We start from the raw sequence: 19,671 nt of genomic DNA on the forward strand, positions 1-19,671 counted from the left end.
CAATACCAGGATTAAGCATGAATGGGACTGTATTTTGATGGATATTTAGTTTTAATTTTGAGAACATGGTCTAGTGCATAAGAGAACTGGCTTCGATTCCCCACAATTCCACATCAAGCCTGCTGAGTGACTTTGGGCCAGTCACAGTTTTCTCCAAACTCTCTCAGCTCCACGACCTCACTTTTGTGGGGAGAGGAAGGAAAGGTGCTTGTAAGCCACCTTGAGACTTGGAGAAAAGTGAGATATAAAAACGAGCTCTTCTTCATTTTGTCTGATCTAGGACAGTTCAGGTGTGTTGCCCCCTTAGGTATTAGGTTTCCAGTATTTTGTGACTATTGTTCATTGAGGTCAGAAAAGGGGAGAAACCATATTGTCAGTTCTCATAAGCAGCTGTTTTCTTCCTATTGACTAATATTTTCTGAAAGTGCTGGTTAATGTTAGATGATACTGCCAACAGGAGACACTTGAAAATCTGCTTGAAACATCTAAATAATCTAGATTCTTCTCTTGGTAGAACAATGCTTTTCTTTATTTGCCTGCAGTGCTGGGAGAATGGCATTATCCTATGCAGAAAAATCGCAGAACAATATGAAAGCTATTATGACTACAGAAACCTCAGCAAGATGCGGGTAATGGAGCTAGATATATATTTCATAAACATAATTTTTGTTAGTGAGCAAGTCAAAAATAAATTTCTTTGTGAACAAAAAATTATTTGATTTGAATAAACAAATAGATGACTGCTGGGGGTGGGAGCAGTATAGTATAGTTTGATTTTGTCTGATCTTAGAAGCTAAGTAGGATCAGTACTTCGGTGGGAGACCACCAAGGAAGACTGCTAAATAAGGTGATGGCAAACCACCTGTGCTCCTCAAATGACTTGAAAACTCTGTGTTGTGGTTGCTAGAAGTGTGTTGTGACTTGAAGGCACTTACATGCATGCATGCCTACATACACATATACATACATACATGCACCTCTATTGGCATATCCTGAGAGAGAAGATACAATGAATACAACCATTATATGCAATTTGTACAGGTGCAGAATGGACAAATATTAACTCTGTAATTTAATTTCCTGCAACCTTAAAATAGTGATACTTTCTCAATCAAAAATATTGATACTTTCTCAATCAAAAATATTGATACTTTCTCAATCAAGACAGAATTCTGATTATTCATTAAAAACAATAGTATCATCAGAATAGCTAGCTTTTTTGGTTAGAAGTGGAGATATAAGTTTGATCTGAATGCCTACATAAAATGGGTATTACAATAAAACATATAGAACAGATTCTATACAATTTTGTCCATGGGGCAAATTCTGTTAGTGTAAGGAGCGGTATTTTGGCACTTACATAGATGACTGCTGTAGCGGTCATGTAGGGATCATAAGGACAAACAAACAAGATATAAATATGCTATTTCAGTTCATGTTTGGTTTGGACTGGTTGACTCAAAAGAGAGAATTGACAGGGATCAAATACATGCTTCAGCTTGTGGAGTGAGTGTCCTGATTCCTTCCTGTTATAGCCATCTGTATCATATTCTGCAACTATTGCAGAGGTTTCCTGACACCACCCCTCCCTTTTCAGAGTAAGTTTTGAGGTTATAGGAAGCTGTAACGAGAAGAGGAAGGTGAGAGCCCTATTCAAACTTCATTGGACTCAAAGAGCCCACATTTGAAATTATTTCTACAGTCATTTACAGATAATTCCCATTAATCTATTTGCTGTGCTAATATTTAACTGTTGTGTTTATTGTTACTGTTGCCTGGGAAACATGATGAAATCATTGTGTAACATAGGAGTCCTCAAACTTTTTAAACAGGGGGCCAGTTCACTGTCCCTCAGACCGTTGGAGGGCTGAACTTTAGTTTTAAAAAACTATGAACAAATTCCTACCAAACACACAGCTCTTTCCTTGTACTGCATGAAAAATTATAGGTCCACTGTTCTTTGAATATCCTACACTCCGAGTCAATTTTTCTCTTTCTTGATATCATTGTTTCCTAGGGATTCCAAATTGCTGTTAGTTAAATACCAAGCACTACAAAAACAATATACCAGCAATAACTTTGCCCACACAGAGACATATATACTGCACTGCCCATCAATGCAGTCTGATCAGTGCCCATCAATGCAGCCTTGCCAGTCCACATCATTTCAGCCTCACCAGTGGAATTCCGCTTTTACCTCAGGCTCACACTGGTGTGGTGCGGGAACCAACACGATTACAGAGCCAGTTCCTCCATCACTTTTCCAGTTCACACTACCCTGTGCAAACTGCACTGCAATTTGTGAACTCGCATAGGAATCTGGTTGCATGGGTGAAAAGACCCATGCAATCAGATTCCACTGCAGGAAAAAAGAAGGCACATATGCCTTTTTTCTTCCAAATCTAATGTGAGTTCAGCCATACAAGCACATGGCTGAACTCGCACTGCTCAGAGACCACAACAGTGTGAACCAAGGCTTACACAGCGCACAACATACAACATCATACACAACTGAATAGCAATCAAAATATAAATGTGGGGAGAGGAAAAGGAAGGTGATTGGAAGCCGCTTTGAGACTCCTTCGGATAGAGAAAAGCAGCATATATGAACCAACTCTTCTTCCTTAGTAATATCTCTCTCAGCCTCCCCTCCCTCACAGGGTGTCTGTTGTGGGGAGAGGGAAGGGAAGGTGACTGTAAGCCACTTTGAGCCTCCTTCGGGTAGAGAAAAGCGGCATATAAAAACCAACTCTTCTTCTGCTGTCAATTAAATTGGGTTTCCTACTCCTCGGCAATCTGCAGAGCCGGATTAGGTTCCGATGCAATAGTACTGAGCACTGACTATTTTCATTTCCTCTGAGCACTGACAATTTGCATTATCATTGTGATGCAACCCCCCTAGAAACCACCCCCCAACCAACTAATCAACTTAAAAAAGGCTCTCCTAACTTCAAAAAAAGAGGCTCTCCTAACTTAAAAAAAAAAATCCTAACTTGTTTTTAACCTCGATCCTCAGGCAGCAGCAGGCTTTGCACAGGCAAGCTCGTTATTCCTCCAGTCACACCGGAGACTGAGAGGAGGAGTCAAGAGACAGAGAGAAGGAGGGAAGTCAGAGAGTGCAGCTCAAATTCCACACATGCGCACTGCAGGGAGTCGGCTGCTAAGTGACAGGCAGCTGCAGCAAAAAACACCCGACGGCCGGATAAATGTCCTCAGCGGGTCGCATCTGGCCCGCGGGCCGTAGTTTGACGGCCCCTGATGTAGCATGTATATAATTTTTTATGAATCAAGATTTTTGTGGTATAACAAGACACAGCTCCTACAATCTCTTTGTTGCTTTCTGTGATATTTCATCTGTTTCTGCTAAGATGAAATTTTCAAAAATAGTTGGTGATATGGCAAGAAGTTTTACTGTTTAAAAGGAGAAGAATTAGAAGCTTACTTGGTCTTAGAATCATGGTTGAACAATCTAAACTAGATGGCTGGGATTCCCATTCAGATAATGGAGAAGTTACACAAGAGGAAAGAAGTTTACATATTATTGATCTCTGCTGATCCCCGTGCAGCCAAGTCATTTTATAAACCCGTGGCTTTAAATGCAGCCTAAATCTCACTACAATGCCATGTCTTTCTGGTATAATGTATATGTGAACATTATACCATAAACCTCATGCATGGCCACTATATTAATTCTAAAGATGTCTCACTGTCCCTCCTGCCTATAAAAAACAAGTCATATTCAGGACAAATACAGATAAGCAAAAGTATAAAGGTATAGATGTGAACTTGTTGTGAGCTGGGAAAATTCTCATGTTAGTTGCATTGCAGCTCTGAAGTAAATAACCAAAACTACTTGTTGGTTATTTACCTATGTATTCTCCCCTCCTTCAAGGTAGCAATTCCATTTGATACTTGGAACAAATTCATGACAGAGAGAGAGATAGGACTGGGATGACTTACACTGTTATTAAGTTACACTCTAAGTCCATTGAAATCAGTCTGCCTATAAGGGTGTAATTTTGTTTAGGATTGCACTATTAATGAGCTTCCTGGATGGAAGATAATTTAAACCAAAGTTCAACATTCTGTCCTCTACACTGCACTGGTTCTTAAATGTGTTAGATCTAAGTAACATGTGAATATTTATATCTGGCCTGGCCACAATTTCACATGATTTTTTTTCCGGCCTACCTTGAACAGTATCATGGCATACCCTACTTTATTAAAAATGTTAAAGACCCCCCCAAATAACATTTTATTCAATCTCACATAGATGATGGAAGCTTCTTTTTATGATAAAATTATGGATCAACAGCGTTTGGAGCCAGAGTTTTTCAGAGTTGGATTTTATGGAAAAAAATTTCCTTTTTTCTTACGTGTGAGTAAAAAAGATGTCTGTTGTATTTATGCATACATTTTAATGCCTTGACGTGTTTGAGACATGGGTAATAATACCCTACGGTCCTAATGCTGCAGATCACTGACTGGAACCTGAGACGCAAACCAGCTCCAGCAGCTCTGTATTTGCCCCCCCTTTTTTTGTTTCTGATACTTCTTAACAGATTTTATGAAAAAACTGACCATGCAGATCACAAAGTATCCTTTGTACAAATCATGCACACAGAGAAAAGCTATTGGTACCCCACTCTGGTAGAGCAATCCACATTGCTCAGTGGGTGCTGCGGAAATTAGTTTATTGCATACATATATGAATATGCAAGGACTTGCAGGAAACATCTCCCTTTTTCCCTTCCCTGAAAGCCCCCATCATGCCTACTGTCACTTCTCTCTTTGTCTTTGTTCCTTCTCCATTATTTGCTGTTCCTTTCTCTCATGTCATCACTTGGGTCTTGCCTGCTGACAACCTCATGTGGCCATTGGCCATCTTTTCTGCCCAGATGCCTCCCCTTGGCAGTTCTAGACTGTCTATAAAAAAGTCTACCTGGACAGCCGGTTTTTTTAGGGGAGAGGTTATGAGGTTGCACGGGTAGGAGCCCTGCCTGGCTATCTCCCCACTCACTCCCACCCTTAGCCAAATCATTTCCCTGCACACCTATCTCCCCAACAGCCTCCCCTGTATTGGCTGCACTGGGGAAAGCTACACCAGCAATACTGGTGTTGGGAGACATCACACTGGTGGTGGAGCAAGCTGTGCTGAGCCTATGCATGCCACTGACAAAGGAAGCCCCTCATCTTCTGCTCCTTAATCTTTTCACTGTGTCAGCTGCTCACCTGGCTACTTGCCTCTTTGCTACCTCAATGGCAGTGGCAATTTTTCTTTTACCTGCCGCAGGTTTGCTGCCTCTGGAAGTGTATAAGAGCTATGCACTACTGATTACCTCCCCAGTGTTGTTTTTTGTTTTTAATGTTTAGATTTTTCTGCAAACCTGGAGGGTTTCCAAGTTTGAAGAAGGATAGGCGATTGTAAGGCACTTTGAGACTCCTTCAGGTTGTGAAAAGCAGGGTACAATAAACCAGCTCTTTTTCTTTTATTCTTCTTATAAGAAAGTTCAGTTGCAGTCTGAATCACTCAGACTAGCTTGGGCTTGTTAAAACTCAGAAACTAAATGGTGGCAATTCTTAGTATTTGTATGGTAAACCAACAAAGAAGACAATGATTGCTATGCAGAGGAAGGCAATGGCAAAATACTTCTGCTGACTTCTTGCCTGCCTTGAAAACTCCATGAGGATTCGCCATTGATTACGGTTTGATTAAACTATTATTCTTATGGAAGTTGAGCTCATGTGGCTTGGGAAGGTAAATCATTAGTGCTTCTATGGAAAGACAAAGGGCAGTGTTCTCCATTTATAGACTGATTTCATTTATACCAATTTACAAGGCAGGACTGGTGCCTTAAGTCCAGAGTTTTTCACCATTGCTATTTGAGAGCCTTTGCAGAAAGCAGTCCAAACAGTATAAGGATGACATATTCTCATTTATATCCAAGGGATATTTTTTAAAATGCCATAGCAACATAAAGATGCTCAACTGTAAATGAGAGTTCTTTCAAGTTTAAGGACCTTTGTCAAGTTTGTAATTATTTGTGCCTTGTTCCTTTCAAGAGAATTACCTTATGAAATCATAACTATGCTACAATCGGTGGGGCGAATCAGTGAATTTGGGATGGAATATTATAGAAGATGTAAAATTCATATATTATTTTAAACAGAGTAAACATAGGAAAATTTTTGTGCAGGAATACTGAAATTCTATGTTTAGTCAAATGTTGTTGATTAGAAATACAGGCAGTTGGGTGGGAAGAGATCTTTTAGCAGCTGTAGGTGTCAACACAGCTATTCAGCAAGCATTTCCAGTTCTTGACACCTCCAGTAATTGGTGAGGTGGTACAATGGACAGAACAAATAAGAAGGGAGCCTCCATTCCCTTGCTGGTAGGGATACAAGGCTGTAATGGAGGTGTACAAGTACTGTTTGACTTTGTCCATAGGCACTGATGTATATGCTCAGCACCCAATTTAGTTTTCCACTTCTGTGTTGCATCTCCTTATAAAAGGACACTTCAGTTCAGCAGTGTCAGCTCCCCCTCCCCCTTCCTGTTCTGCTTACTGTTTTGCCAGCTAACCACTTTCCTGGAACCATTAGGACAGCCACTGAAACTGGGCTGCAGCCTCATCTGAGGTTGCAGTGATTGGCTGTTAGAAGATGTCAGAGCTGGAACTAGCTAAGCGTTTTTCCCATCTAGACTGATGGATAATTTGTGCAATCCAACAGGAGTCACTCTTTAAATAAATGCATGATTAGACAAGCTTTAGGCAAGTCTCACGGAAGGGGTGAAAAACTGATTTTGGTTGCCTTGTGCAGGTTTTAAGCTCCTTGAATTCTTTATTGAGGGCATCTGCCTTTGTACAACTTCTCCAAATGGGAGAGTTTCTTAATTTCAGTTGTTAATAGAGAAAACAATTGAAAGGAAAACAAGCTGCTCTTCTTTGCATGAACTGCAAAGATAGGATTTCCCCTGTGAAAGAGCCCAAGTTCAAAACACATGTGATTCAAGAATAAAATAAATTTTCCAGCAATAGTGGATGTTTTGATATCTAGTATTTTTGACACCTTTATCTTTGTTTTGTTTTGCATGTTGTAGATATGGATGAGCAACACGTCCAGTTTTGAAGGAAAGTAGCAATCAGACTTTAAAAGGTTGAAAATGAAAAGAGTTCAGGGTTGTTGTTTTTCTGAGACCTTTCCATTTTTTGAGATCTAGTTTGTAATTTTTCCTGAGTGTAAAATGTACATTATGCATCAGAAAGGCACCCTAAAGAAGTATCTAGCAGCATGTTTCTTTGATAGTTGCTGTTATTGTCAATACTGTGACGTTTTAATGTAACCATCTTTGCTTTCCTTTCATTCTGCCCAGAACAAAGAATTTGTCTGCCGAGGACATGACTATGAACGCCTGGAGGCTTTCCAACAACGAATGCTAAACGAGTTCCCCCATGCCATTGCTATGCAACATGCCAATCAGCCAGATGAGACCATCTTTCAGGCAGAAGCACAGTGTATCCTCTTTCTGGACAGTACTCATATGCATGCTCAGGATAGTTCAAAAATATCTATCCAAATAGTTATTTTTTTAAAGAATAATAGTGAAATAGAATGTCAGTAATATTTCAAAATTCCTTTTGTCATCATCCATTCATTTCAAAATTCACCTGCAGTTTCTAAGGACTGGTCCAGACAATACGTGGAGTTGTTTTTGTCACTCATAAAGATCACTGACAGCAACAGTACAACAGGTTAGGTAGTGGCAGAGCTTCCCTAACCTTAAAGGAATATAGACAACAATGATCAAAAATAGTTCCAGTAATTTTGTTGGGTCTTTTTTGCCAAAAATGTTTTGACTGCTACTTGCTACTTTTTAACTCATACAAGACATTCTTTACAATCTAGTTTCTCCAGCAATTACAAAGCACTTAAAATTCATTAATACAAGGATTATTATTATTTTATTATTTAGTGGATTTCTTATCCGCCGCTCTCAGAGTTGACTCATGGCGTGTTACAATCAAGAATGTAGGACAAGTTTAACAATGTAGAATAGGTTTATTTTCATGAGACATGCCTCCCTGATTCCATTAATGGTACCCATTTCTTGAAAACTGAGAGATCTCTGATATATCTTGGGATTCCAGAGGATGGTTGAAAGTGAAAAGAGTAAAGGAGTGGTAAATAGTATTTCATAACTTCTCACCAGCAAAATATATAGTTTGAAAGATATTGCTAGATTTTCTGACTTCACTTTTGCTGCATGTTAAAAGATGTAAAAGACCCCCCCCCCCAAAAAAAAAGAAGGGGAATTGCTGGAATTATCTGATTGATCACCTTATTTTTTTAGAATAGTAAACCCTCTAAGACTTTTAAAAGGCTTTAAGACAACATCATGCAGGGACAACAGTAAGTTTTTATGCAGCTTAATTAATTGAATGGAAGTTTATCTGTGATTTTATTTATTATTTATTTAATTTATTTATTTATATTTTTATACCGCCCTTCCCTACGGCTCTCGGCAGTTTACATAAAACATTTTTGAACATTCACATAGAACACTATCAAAATCAATATAACAGTATAACAATAACAACAACATATCAACTGGAACAATTAGAACGGCACTTCAACAATAACTTGACAATTTTAATCTTACATAAGCAATTCTCATGAACAAAGAAACTGACCAAAGTTAACAATTGAAAGAACAGAATTTTTGGATGAGACAAGAAGTTAGTAATCTAGTTCAAGCATGTACAATGTTCATACTCAAATTACTTCTGCATTTAGCTTGTATCACTCAGTTATTTATCTGTTCTACTATATACTCGTGGTAAGGCCTAGGAGGAGGAATGTGCCTCATGGCTTAAGTGCCATTCAGCGCTTAATACCCACTCAGGACAGCTGCCTTGCCCGAGTGCCTCCTCCTCCAACCAGCTTGCATGACTGTCCAGCGGCCAATTGCCTTCTGTCCCCCAAACCTGACCATCCTCTTCTCCTTCCACTTCCTTCTGAGACTTGGAAACTGCAGATCCTTGCTGCCTGAGAGCTGCCCCTGCTGGTATGTTCCATAACAGCTGCCTGCAACCTTTCCAGGTCATGGGGGGAGGGGGAGGCCATCCACAGAGTTCTTCTACTCCACCTCTCCCCAGTCTAGCATCCGTTGTATTCCTGAATGCAATGGGCTTGGCCCCTAGTTTATTTATATTTATATACCCTTGCGGCTCAGGGTGGTTTACATTGGAAGCTCTCATAAAACAGTACAATGTAATAAGCATCTTGAACTGATTATATAACATTTTTAACAATAGGAACTTGTATCAAATTAAAACAGTTTACAATTTAATATTAAACAATGCAACATTTGATTCAGTTTTACTTCACTGTGGTTCAGTTCTTCTGTGGGTGCAGTTGATGGTGGGAGGGACCTCTGGGCTCTGGTGGATGGTTGTTTCACTTGTCCTGACCAAAAGCCTGGTGGAAGAGTTCCGTTTAGCAAGCTCTGTGGAATTGTTACACTCCAGCAGGGCCCTAATGTTGTCTGGGAGTTCATTCCACCACGTGGGGGCCAGGACCAAGAAAGTCCTGGCTCCGGTCAAGGACAGACAAGCTTACCTGGGGTCAGGGATCATCAATTTGTTGATGTTAGCAGAGCATAGTGCTCTCTGGGGGCATAGGTAGAGAGGCGGTTGTTCAAGTACTCAGGGCCCAGAAAACATATGGAGCTTGAACTGTAAGCTTGATCCAGTAGTCCACTGGTAGCAGTGCAGCTGTTGGAGTGTGGGCCAGATGTGGGCTCTCCAAAATGTTCCTGTAGGAACCCTGCTGCATTCTGTACCAGTTAAAGTTTCTTGATCAGAGATAAGGGTAGGCCTACATAGAGTGAGTTTCAGAAATCCAGCCTAGAGGGGACTGTCTTATAGATCACTGTGGCTACGTGTTCTGGGGCCAGGTAGGGCGCTAGAAGCTTAGATTGATGCAGATGGAAAAATGTTATTCAAGCTACTCTTGTTATATTTTCCTCCATGGAGATAGGGGTGTCAAAGAGCATGCCCAGGTTCCTGGATAAGTATGCAACTGACAGTTGCACCCATTCCAGGTAGGGCAATCACACTGCCTTGTCTGGACCTTTCCTACCAGACCACAGGACCTCTGTCTTTGAAGGATTGTTTCAGATGATTCTCCTTGAGCCAGCCCATCACTGCTTCCAGACATTTGGCTAATGAGTCTGGGGGGGGGGGTGAGTCAGGGTAGCCATCCATCATGAGGAAAAGCTGGGTGTCATCAGTGTATTGATGGCATCCCAGTCCGAACCTCTGTATTAGCTGGGCAAGAGGGTGCACAGAGATATTGAATAGCATTGAGAAAATAACTGCTCCTAGGTATACCCCACATGCAAGCTGCAAGAAACAAAATTGGTTCTCTCCTGTTACTATTGTCTGTCTGTGACCCTGAAGAAAAGAGATCAGCATTGAAGGGCTGGCCCATACACCAGCATTGGCAAGGCAGTGAGCTAATAGCTCATGACCTTTTGTGTCAGACACTGCTGAGAGGTCAAGTAGTATTAGCAACGCTGACCTGTCTTGATCTAGCTGGCAGCGGAGGTAATCCACCAGGGTGGTCAACGCTCTCTCAACTCCATGGCCAGGCTGGAAGCCTGATTGGGCTGGGTCTAGGACTGAAGCTTCCTCCAGGAATGTTGTCAGTTGATTTTGCAGCATCTCTTTCCACCACCTTCCCTAGGTACAAGACAGGACAATAGTTGGCAGGCTCCCGCAGATCCAGGGATGGTTTCATTAGCAGAGGCCATACCACTGCCTCCTTCAATCCCTCTGGGAATTCTCCGGTTGAGAGGGAGAGGGGGACCCCTATCCTCACATCTGCCCTTTTGATTAGCCCTGAGGGCCAGGGGTGTACGGGGCAAGTGGTTAGCGTGGTCAAAGACAGTATCCTGTCAAAGGTGGCTAAATTCCTTTTCTGTGTCTAAAGTTGGTGAAAAGTCATGGTAGAGAGTTGAGACTTTATCCACAATATAGCTCACAAATGCCTTACAGCAGATATCCAATTTGTCTCTGTTTTGGCACCCTTCGTTGAGGGTGGTGAGTGACCAGACCAGGAAGATGGCCATGCTCACAGTGACAGTAGCTAAAGTGTTATTCTTTTGATAAAATTACAAACTTTCATTTTTTTCCCATATGTGCAGTGCATTGATGGGAGTGAATTTTGACACTTGAACATGTGTCCAGAAACACATATTAGGGTTGCCAGCTCCAAGTTGGGAAACGCCTGAGGATGGAGATTAGGAGACGGGAGGGGGGGAACTCAGGAGGGTATAATACTATGCAGGCCACCTTCTAAAGCAGCCATTTTCTCTAGGAGAAGAGGAATAAATGCTTTAGATTTAAAAATTTAAATAAACAATGCCATCTACGTAATGTGGAGATCAGTTGTAATTCTGGGAGATCTCCAGTCACCACCTAAAGGGTGGAATGATTCTGAATTAGGCATGATTTTAAATGCTCTCATCTGCTTTAAAATTTATTTGATTCATTTTTATCTTCATGGCTCCTTTTATCCTTACAAGAATCAACATGTAAAGTTGATTAGAATGAGGGAGACTGGCTAGCCCAAGGGCATTCAGTAAATTCAATGGCAAATGGGTATTTTTGATCCTAAACAGATCTGCAGGGCATGCAAAAGGGAGATCCTCTGCCAGACATTTGGTTGAGGTCAACCCAAACCATCACTTCCAGTTGGCCCCCATGCCCCCTCCCTAGTATGACTACTACGAACCTGCACAACCCACTGGGTCTCAGTAAGAATTGAAGTGAGGCTCCTTTGCAATCTCATTATTCTTTCATGTTATTATCATGTTAATGTTGTTGTTATAATGTTATTGTTATTGTTATTTATTTATTACTAGCAAGAAAGCCCATTGCAACCAGGAATGCAATGGGCGCTAGGACCCAGGGGACACCAGGAGGTGTTTTTTTTTCTGCTGCGTGGAGCTGTGAAAGGCTCCGACAGGGTTTTTTTGTTTTCTGCTGCTTGGAGCTGGGAAAGGCTCCTGCAGGGTTTTGTTTTCTGCTGCTTGGATCTGCGAAAGGCTCCTTCCGGGGTTTTTTTTCTGCTGCTTGGATCTGTGAAAGGCTCCTGCAGGGTTTTTTTTTTCTGCTAGCTCTCGTGGGCGTGCCGGCTTGGAGCTCCTACAGGGAGCTGCTGCTTGGAGCTGGGAAAGGCTCCTTCAGGGTTTTGTTTTCTGCTGCTTGGATCTGCGAAAGGCTCCTACAGGGTTTTTTGTTCTGCTGCTTGGATCTGTGAAAGGCTCCTGCAGGGTTTTTTTTTTCTGCTAGCTCTCGTGGGCGTGCCGGCTTGGAGCTCCTACAGGGGTTTTTTTTCCTGCTGCTTGGAGCTGGGAAAGGCTCCTTCAGGGTTTTTTTTTCTGCTGCTTGGATCTGCGAAAGGCTCCTACAGGGTTTTTTTTTCTGCTGCTTGGAGCTGTGAAAGGCTCCTGCAGGGTTTTTTTTTTCTGCTAGCTCTCGTCGGCGCGGCGGCTTGGAGCTCCTACAGGGGTTTTTTTTTCTGCTGCCTCTCGTCGCGCTAGCGAAAGGCTCCTCCGGGGGTGTTTTTTTTTTTTCTGCTGCCTCTCGTCGGCGCGGCGGCTTGGAGCTCCTACAGGGGTTTTTTTTTCTGCTGCCTCTCGTCGGCGCGGCGGCTTGGAGCTCCTAGAGGGGTTTTTTTTTCTGCTGCCTCTCGTCGCGCTAGCGGCGAAAGGCTCCTCCGGGGGTGTTTTTTTTTTTTCTGCAGCTTCTCGGCGGCTGGAGTCTTGTGTTGTGTTTGCGGCGGGGGCTTCCTTGGGGCCGGCCTGACGCGGTGAGAGACGCTTCGCGCCTCTCACCACGTCAGGCCGGGAGCAACTGCGAGCCGCGCTGAGCGCGGCTCGCAGTTGCTGGGGCTGGGAATCGGAGGGACCAATCGGCAGGCGCTTCGCGCCTGCCGTTTGGTCCCTCCGGTTGTCTGTCATGAGGAAGGGTCCAATCCGGACCCTTCCTCATCCCGGACACATCCCGCCCCAGAACCCCTTACTGTTTTATTTAGTCCGTGGCGCCCGCGGCGCCACGGGCGGTGTACAGATATTTATATACCGCCCTCCCCGGAGGCTCACCTGCTGTTACCATATGTTATCTGTATCTTCTTTCCTGTTCCCTGTAAACCGCCCTGAGCCTTCAGGGAGGGCGGTATATAAATATAATAAATAAATTTGAACTCTGTTCTCTCTAGGCCTAGACCAGCATTTGAAACCACTACACCATAGTGTCCCTGTTACCATACTTGAAATGGTGGCATCTCATAGGAAGGATTCCATTAAAAGAACAGCAAATGCTGTGATGCTTATGTCATGCTTGTGTAATCCTCTGAGAACCCTAGTACATATAATTCCTGTGGTTTCTAATGTTCATATTAGGCTCTTCAGAATCTATGGGAATTTGATTTGCCATGATTCCTGGTGAATCCCAGAGACTAGGGCTCAATGAATGTCCTGAGGCTCTAATTTGAGTCCTCCTTAGTGTTACCAAATGTGCTTTGGAAAGAGAAGATGCAAGTATTGGAAGTGAAATGGGACCCTAGCTATGCATTGGGCTTGACTTTAAAAACAATTGTGTTTATTTTGAAAATAAGTTTATTGTTTTTTTTTTTACCCAAGCCTGTTCTGAAGCAAACTACTTTGATGAGTACTAGTGCAATGGTATTTCTCTCCCAACCATCAGTTTTACTAATTGTAACCTAGCTTGGTCCTTAATTTGCTATATATAGATCTTCAAATCTATGCTGTGACACCAATTCCAGAAAATCAGGAGGTGCTACAGAGAGAAGGCATTCCAGATAACATCAAAAGTTTTTATAAAGTAAATCATATCTGGCGATTCCGATATGATAGACCATTCCATAAAGGAATGAAAGATAAAGATAATGAATTCAAGGTATGGTTACTGTCTCATTTCAAACCAACAGAACTTTTATTTAAATAAATTATTTATATGAAGATGTTGACTGAAATATAGAAAAGTGCATTCTTCATGGAGTCTTCAAATTATGTCAAGTTTGGGCATGGCACCCCACCCTCATTTTTGAAAAGCAAACCCTTACGCCATATCTCAGTTGGCTTTTGCAAGTCTCACCAGTTTCAAAACAGTTTGCTGTTTGGAATGAGCAATGCTTTTCAAGGAACACAAGTCTCAAATCTAGGGAAATTTACCTGGATAAATAAAAAAGTTCAGGCCTTGTTTCCAGCATCACACAGAAAGCGATGTCACTGTGATGCTCTAGTACTTGGGCAAAACCTCTGTGGTAAAATAGACTTCTAGTATAGAATTTTTGCCCAAATACCAGAACATCAGTGGATATTGCTGGTGTGATGATGTAACTTCCTGTGTGATGCTGATGACTAGGCCTGGGCCTTTCTTCTTCTTCTGTTGTCCCCCTATTATCCAGCTTATCAACCAGTGGAGACAGGGGCTCTCACTTCCAGTGTGGGGTCTGACAACTGTACCAAAATTCCTTGAATGTTCAGCACATAATATCTCTCCCTCAGCTTTCTATTTTGTATCGGCTACTGATGTTAAGTGAAAACAATGCAAATGAAATAACGCTGCCTTTAAAAAAAAATTCTGAAACACATTGCCAAGGAAATGAATGGCTGGCTTCTTCTGCTCATTTAAGGAGCTGTTCAGCTCATGCTGATTCCACCTTCCTAGTGCTGATGCCAACATTGCACCCTGTGCTGTTTAAGAGCCCACTGATCCTCAGGAGTTCTATTTCTGCAAGTACAGAAGTCTGTAGCAGGAAGACGTGGGATATAATTCTACAATCTGTGTTCCACTCAGAGTCTGATGTGGCGTTTTCTAGTAAGGGAAGCAAGACCCCTGTTTTATATTTGTTTTTTTATTGAATGTCCATGCCATGTTGCTTCCCAGTCTGACACAACTTGAGAGCACTTATGCCTGTTTTTTTCTCCTACAGTGGGGCCAAAGTCATCTAGAGCAGTGGTCCCCAACCTTTTTATCACCAGGGACCACTCAACACCGGGGACCACTCAACGCCTTTTACTGAGGCCCGGTGGGGGGGGGGTAGTTTACTCCTCTACTCTCAACCACTGCCCTAGCGCTCTCTGATCGCTATGGTAATGTTTAAACATCCCTTCAAAATAAGATACAGACACGCCACAACAATGAAGTGTGTTGTAAAGGGCTGGGGGGGGATGAAGTAAAGGGCCGGGGGGGGAGAAGGCGTCCTTCGGGGCCCACCTCCAATTAGTCAAAGCACCACATGTGGTCCACAGCCCACAGGTTGGGGATCGATAATCTAGAGTGTTTAGGTCATGCCTCTGCTTGCCTAGATAGGCAATTGTAATGCAAATTTCTTGCAACCACCTAGCTGGTGACCAGAGCCTGACCTTCCAGTTGTAGATTGCCCTACTGCCTAGGTAGGAGATCCAGAGCTCTGCTCCTGATCAATAGAATCCATTGGATTTACCAAAAAAAAAAAGCTGTGAAAAGAGGATATTTTTCAGCTACAAGCAACTTCCTTGCAACTGCAGTCCGGGAAAACTGCTAGAGTTTTTTTCCCATGGCTCTCACTTTCCCACAAGCAGCTGGAGCCAAGACCGACCACACTGGAGGAAAAGAACAGCGGGAAGGGTCAGAGGTGGCTGCCCAAGACCCTGAGGAGCTCCAGGCCTCCACTCCTCCAATGGACGCACATTGGAGGCATGGCTGACGGCAGCAGATTCCCCACCACTGGCAGGATGGAAAGCAGGAGTAAAGAACAAAAGGGCCCTCATGAAGGAGAAAAATCAAGCTGTGCAAAAGGGAAGCCTACAACAAAGCAGAAACAAGATTCCACAGCTCTAAGCACACGGGAGCTCCAGAGCACATGCCGCCCAGGGGCCGCACTAAGCAGCTGCAGGACTGCCTGAGAAACGGTGCAGGAAGCACGCAGGGCTGGCAAACCCTGCAGGTGAGCTATATGCTCCGGAGCTGTGGTCAAGGACTAGCTCCCCGGATCTCTGATCTCTTGAAGGTGATAGGAGCATCCTGGAGCTCCGGGAACAAGTCCCCTATACATGGCAACGGTCACCATGATTAAGGGGTTCCCAGACTTCCAAAATGGAGCCACCATGTGATCCCCAAACATGGTGGCTTCTTCCCCCTACTTGAACAATTCTGGCTCTGAGCTTAGTGCCAACGGGGGGGGGGTGACTTCTACCTTCCGCCAAAGTCTGCCATGGGCCCTTCCTCTTGGTGGGGGGGGGCAAGCTCAGGTGCACCACATGTCTTCTGGCCACCAAGAAAAAAAAAACAATGGGACAACGAACAATTGTTCCTGGGCTTCCTTGAATGGAGAAACATTTGGCTCAGGAGGGCTAGGGAGTCAGTCGGGCGCACCCTTGGGGGCCACAAGGAACAGGAATTGATGGATTCAGAATGCTATGCCACTAATTTTTCTGAGCAGGAGAACACTTGTCTCATACAAATTCTGGGGGGGGGGGGGTCCAGCCAAACAGGAGTGCATGGGTCAGCCGTCCCTGGCATAGACACAGAACATGCTCCCCCAGTGAGGTAAATTCATTCTGCAGCTACCCTATCTGATGCTCTTTCATAAAAGGAGGAAGGGAAGCCCTCGGGAGATAAGCCCATTGTTACCCCAAACATGTCCACAAGGCTCTTCCAGGCAGAATACCTGCAACACCTACTGCCAAGGGTCATTTCTACCTTGGAGGTCCAAGAAAAACCTCAGTCAAAGGCTTCAGCTAATCTAGATACCAGGGGTTTCATGCAGCCTGTTCCTGCCCACATGGTCCATCCATTCCAAGTTAGCTCAGACAATATCCCAAAATCCAACTGGCCTATCCAGGCATTGGGGACTCTGGCTTCCCTTGCCAAGAGATTGTATATTCTCACAGAGGAGGAAATGGAGGATCTAAAAGTTCCACTTGTTGATGCTCTGGCAATCACCCTCCATTCAGGAGCCGTACTCACTAAAGATGGAGACAACCCTCTGAAAGTTGCAGTAGACAAGAAAAAAGAATATACTCTTTAGAACTATGAGACTCCTTCAATGGTGATCAAAGCTTCTGCAGCCCTATCCAACTTCACTCTGGCCATTGTCATCTGGACCGACAGCATGATGAAGTCTCTGAATTTTTGCCAATTCAGAGTAAGGTGATAGAGCTGGTTATGGAGATTATGGTCAGCAGGGCAGTCAACCTTTTGCACCTAGTGGTGCTTCACGGGCTGATGATATCCAACATCTACATGGTGTATGTGGTTTGCTTTCATGTGAGACCGCTGCAGTGGATGCTTCTACCATTCCAGCAGGACATCGCAAGATGAAGAAACAAGAAACTGATACTGTCTACATCAATCCACAAAGAGATCCTGTGCCAGACCCTTCCAGAAAATCTGACAAAGGGCATATGATTCAGTCTTCTGAAGCACATCATGGTCGCTATGGATGCAAGCCAGAGGGGCTGGGGTGCTCATTGTGAGGAGCTCACAGTGCAGGGCAAGTGGTGCCAACCAGACCAGGGCACAGCATAAACTGGCCGGAACTTTGGTCAGTCAAGCTGGCAATTCTACACTTCTGTCCAGCCCTTTGACGCACATGTACTGGTGCACATGGATAACATGACTGCAAAGCTGCACATCAACAGACAGGGTGGCACGAGTACCCACACACTGTAACTCGAGATGCCCCTGCTCATGAGAAGGGCAGAACAGAACCCCACCAGTCAAGCCTCGACAACGAGCAAATGGATTGACTCAGCAGACAAAATCTCAACTCAGGAAAGTGGAATTTGAATCAGGAGGTTTTTCACAAGACTGTGGCCAGGTTCGGCACCCCAGTGATGGACCTCCTGGTGACACCTCAGAATGCACAGGCATTGAGGTTCCTGACAAGCTATTGCCAGCCAGCAGCGAAGGGGGTGGATGACCTCAGTTGCCCATGGCCTCAAGGACTTCTGTACATGTTTCTGCAAACTGTTACACAGGATCTGATGGCAAAAAGCTATTGTGATTATCATGGCATGCCAACGGCCTTGATGACCATGGTTCTCAGGCCAGATTCCACTGTCACTGTCAGACCCGTGGCCATTGCTATCCGGGAAGGGCCTTCTACTTCAAGGGCCATTTCTATACCCAGACTTATTGTGGCCACAGCTGACAGCCCAAAAGTTGAGCGATGCTTTCTTGGTGCACCTTCCTAACATGGGCCTCCAACAATGGCCTGATAACAACTCGCCTGTCCTACAAGGACATCATAGACTATGATGGGAGGCCTGAGGGCTAACACCCTAAGAAGACAGATAGTAGATCTGAATGCCATCTTAGACATTGACCATTCCAATTCCCTGATGACGAAAGCATATGTCAGATGTTTCTCAAAGAGGTCAAACAGCCGGATCTGCCAATCCAGCATAGGTTCCCAACATGGCAATTACCTATAGTTCTTTGCGCCTTAACCAAGCCTTCTTTTGAACCCATCCGTCAGTCCAAATTCAAGTACTTGTCGTGGAAGGTGGCCTTTCTCATGGTCACCACCTCAGCCAGGTGGATCTCTGTAATGGCTGCCTTCTCATCCAGGAAAGAACTCTGCTACTTCAGACAGGATGCAGTCAGATTGTGGACGGATCCTAGTTTTATTTTAAAGGTCTCTTCACGCTTTTACCGTGAAGAATTGGTTGTCCTCCCTGCTTTTTATCCCAAACCGTGGATACAAGGGGAGAGGGACCTGTATATACTGGATGTGTGATGGGCCCTGCACATCTGCTTATGCAGAATGGCAGGCTCGGAAACATTGTTCATCTTGCATGGCAGAACAAACAGTTATTGGAAAGTTTCTTTGGCTACCATTGCCTATTGAGTCAAACAATACATTATCAAGACCTATGAAGTCCAGGGCAAAATTGCTTCAGGGAAGGTCACGGCATACTCCACTTGTCCTGCAGCGTCATCCATGACCTTTTCCATCAGTGCAATTGTGATGGAGATCTGCCATATGGCTACATGGTCTTTTCCTCTACCTTCTTGAGACACTACCACAGAGACCAGTTGGTCCATCTGGAGGCTGACTTTGACTGTCGTGTCTTGCAATAAATAACTCTAGAGTGAATGTGACATGTAGTTTCCCTCCCCGGGCACAGCTTGGGTACTGCTAACCACTCCGGATGACTTCAGCCCCACTGTAGGAGAACGAAACATTGGACTTCTTTCTTCTTTCCAGTGGGACGAAGTCATCCACATCCTGCCCAAGAGATAGTGTGCACACACGTAGATGCATTAAATAAACAAACATATAACAGCCTGACATTATATGAGAATGCAGCAGGGCTTGAGAACAACTGGAAGATCAGGCTCTGGTCACCAGCTCAGTGGCTGCAAGAACTTTGCATTATAATTGCCTTACCTAAGCAAGAAGAGGCGTGATCTAACCACTCTGGATGACTTCGCCCCACTGCAGAGAAGAAACCTTCAGGTGAGTTCAATATTTCATTCTCTGGTCATAAACTTAAGCCTATAGAGAAATTTAGGATATAATTTTATTTCTGTCATACATTCTCTCCTCTAATAGCCATGGAATGGAATCAGACTAAATAAAAAGGGT

General features: G+C 43.7%; 1 protein-coding gene across 5 annotated transcripts in view; it reads left to right on the plus strand.

Annotated features, from left to right (window-relative positions):
• The window catches only part of DOCK4 (dedicator of cytokinesis 4), a 320,430-nt gene that overhangs the window by 266,755 nt on the left and 34,004 nt on the right, over window positions 1-19,671 (plus strand). For all 5 annotated transcript variants that reach the window (XM_077338508.1, XM_077338509.1, XM_077338510.1 and 2 more), the window contains 4 exons: window positions 543-629; window positions 4,274-4,378; window positions 7,376-7,517; window positions 13,822-13,988. In XM_077338508.1, the coding sequence (XP_077194623.1) occupies window positions 543-629; window positions 4,274-4,378; window positions 7,376-7,517; window positions 13,822-13,988 (501 nt within the window). The remainder of the gene's footprint in view (window positions 1-542; window positions 630-4,273; window positions 4,379-7,375; window positions 7,518-13,821; window positions 13,989-19,671) is intronic.

Source organism: Paroedura picta, chromosome 5, assembly GCF_049243985.1.
Source record: "Paroedura picta isolate Pp20150507F chromosome 5, Ppicta_v3.0, whole genome shotgun sequence".
Taxonomy (NCBI): Eukaryota; Metazoa; Chordata; class Lepidosauria; order Squamata; family Gekkonidae; genus Paroedura; species Paroedura picta.